Source organism: Octopus bimaculoides, chromosome 12 (genome assembly GCF_046866305.1).
Source record: "Octopus bimaculoides isolate indiv1 chromosome 12, ASM4686630v1, whole genome shotgun sequence".
Taxonomy (NCBI): domain Eukaryota; kingdom Metazoa; phylum Mollusca; class Cephalopoda; order Octopoda; family Octopodidae; genus Octopus; species Octopus bimaculoides.
Window position 1 is genome coordinate 37313289 of NC_142939.1, and position 2774 is coordinate 37316062.

At 40.1% G+C, this 2774-nt stretch overlaps 1 protein-coding gene across 1 annotated transcript; it reads left to right on the forward strand.

Moving 5' to 3' along the window:
• The first annotated feature begins 1096 nt into the window (after nucleotides 1-1096).
• LOC149133074 (uncharacterized) lies at nucleotides 1097-1525 on the forward strand. The gene has a single exon (XM_089361279.1). The coding sequence runs from the start codon at nucleotides 1097-1099 to the stop codon at nucleotides 1523-1525; it is 429 nt and encodes a 142-aa protein (XP_089217405.1).
• Nucleotides 1526-2774: the final 1249 nt, after the last annotated feature.

A 2774-nucleotide genomic window follows, 5' to 3' on the forward strand; every position in this document is an offset into this window, starting at 1 on the left:
AATGTGTAGGGGTGGAGAGAGATATATATAGGATAGTAAGAGAGGGTGAGGAATGGAGGGAAAAGTGAGAGAGAGTGTGTGTGTGTGTGTGTGTGTGTGTTTGTGTGTTTTTTTGTGTGTGAGTGTTTTTCTGTTGGTGTGTGTGCGTGAGTGCCTATGTATCTGAAAGGAGTGTCAATGGGAAAGAGAAGGACAGAAGAACGAAGAAAATTGTGTTTACAGCTGGTCAGTGCTTTCAATGACAAGTTTATTCTTGGCCTTTTAAAAAAAATGGCAAAACCAGGTAGCATTGTTTGGAAGAAAGTTGTTTAAAAAAAATTTTTTGGGGCATCATTGTCCAGTGGAAGAGAGTGTGTGGGTGTGTTTTTGTATGTGTGTGTGTATGTGTGCGTGTGTGTGTGCGCGCGTGCGCGCTTGTGCACCCGTGTATTTGAAAGGAGTGTCAATGGGAAAGAGAAGGAAAGAAGAAAGAAGAAAATTGTATTTACAGCTGGTCAATTCTTTCAATGACAAGTTTGTTCTTGGCCATAAAAAAAATAAATAAAATAGCAAAACCAGGTAGCATTGTTTGGAAGAAAGTTGTCTTTCAAAAATGTTTTTTTGGCATCATTGTCCAGTGGGAGAGAGTGTGTGGGTGTGTCTTTGTGTGTGTGGGTGTGCTTTTTGTGTGTGTGTGTGTGTGTGTGTGTGTGTGTGTGTGTGTGTGTATGTGTGTGCATGTGCGCACGTGTGCGTGTGTGTGCCTGTGTATCTGAAAGGAGTCTCAATGGAAAAGAGAAGGGAAGTAAGGAAGGAAGGAAGGAAGGAAGGAAGGAAGGAAGGAAGGAAGAGAAACGAATTGTGTTTACATCTATACTGCTGGTTAGTTCAATAAAGGTAGGAGAGAAATATGAGAACCTAGGTAACTGGGTTCAATTCTAGTTGGTACAAAAATGTCCCACTATCTGGGTTTCTTGCCGTTTTTAGGCTCTGTTGTTCCAAAGTTGAAGAACCTAGATGGGTGTGATTTTCATGTTTCAAAAGCTCGGAAATACAGAGAGCCATAAATGAACAGGGGAACTATTATATAAAAATGCAAAGGCCAGCAGACCTCACAATGAGACTCATATTTGTAGGGCCCCAAGCGCCAACACAGCAACTAAGCCACTCCATAGATGTACTCCTCAAACCTTTATGCCCACTGATACCAAGCTACATAAGGGATGACATAGACTTCCTCACACACATTGCAAATATGGTTCCGGAAAACACCATACTTTCAAGCCTCGATGTCACAAACTTATACACGAACATACCACACACCCTGGGTCTGGAAGCGATAAAATACTGGGTAGAGAAATACAGGAAACTCATAGATAAACGTTTCAAAACAGACTTTATCACCAAAGCCACCCAATTAATACTTGAAGAGAACACATTCTCATTTAACAAGCCATACCGACAGATAAAGGGCACGGCTATGGGTACGAAATTCGCACCTTCATATGCCAACCTTGTGATGGATTTCCTTGAGAACAAACTATAGGATGAAATAGGGAACGTCTTCGAACACAACTTCAGAGAAGACGTCAAGAAAAAGTGGAAACGCTACCTCGATGACTGTTTCATCTTTTGGAACGGAACAGAAGATCTACGAACGTTTCACAACATCCTCAACACACTGCACCCATCTATCTACTTCACAATAGATACCAACTACAACGAACTTCCCTTCCTAGACATCAACATCAAGATACACAACTCCATCGTCACAACAGACATCCACTACAAAAAAACCGACACACACCAATATTTAAATTTCTACTCCTGCCACCCATCCCACACAAAAAGAAACATTCCATATAGTATGGCAAGACGCATATGCAGCATAGTGACTGACTCACAGACACGCCAAATAAGACTAGAGGAACTTAAAAATTTCCTACTAGAACAAAAATACCCACTCACCTTAATAGAAAACGGAATCGCAAGAGCAATAAAACTGGACATCACACAACTCAGAACTCTAAAAAAGAAAAACAAAGAAAACATCATCCCTTTCATAAACACACACAACGCTATAATCACCAACATGTTTCACATTATACACTCAAACCTACAAATAATCCTACAAAGCCCCAAAATGGAAAACCTACTAAACAAATATTGCGTAAAGAACAGTAAACGCCAAGAAAAAAGCTTAAAGAAACACCTAACAAGAGCAAAATTCTCATCAGAGAATAAAACTGAATTCTTCGTAAAAGAGTGTGGAGTGGGAAGATGTGGAACCTGCAACAACCCCATCTACAAATATATAGAGGGGAACAAACAAATAAAATTTAAGAGTGGTCACACATTCAAAGTAAATGCAGACTTGAACTGCAAGACGCGGAACGTAATATACTGCATAACCTGCCCCATATGCAAGGAAAATTATATAGGCGAAACTGGAAATTCTTTATGCCAACGAGCCAGAATTCACCGACAACATGTCCGACAGGAGGAACTACGGATAAACGGAAAATTCCACTGAATTCCACCAAGAAGCATGTGGAGAAGGAAAATTTAAGATCTTTCCCTTCTATGAATTCTTTATGCCAACGAGCCAGAATTCACCGACAACATGTCCGACAGGAGAAACTACGGAAAATTCCACTGAATTCCACCTAGAAGCATGTGGAAAATGAAAATTTAAGATATTTCCCTTCTATAAATGCTCAAGAAACGACACTTCCTTCAGGAAAAATATGGAGAAATACTTCATAACAAAATTCTCACAGAAACTGAATGGTTGC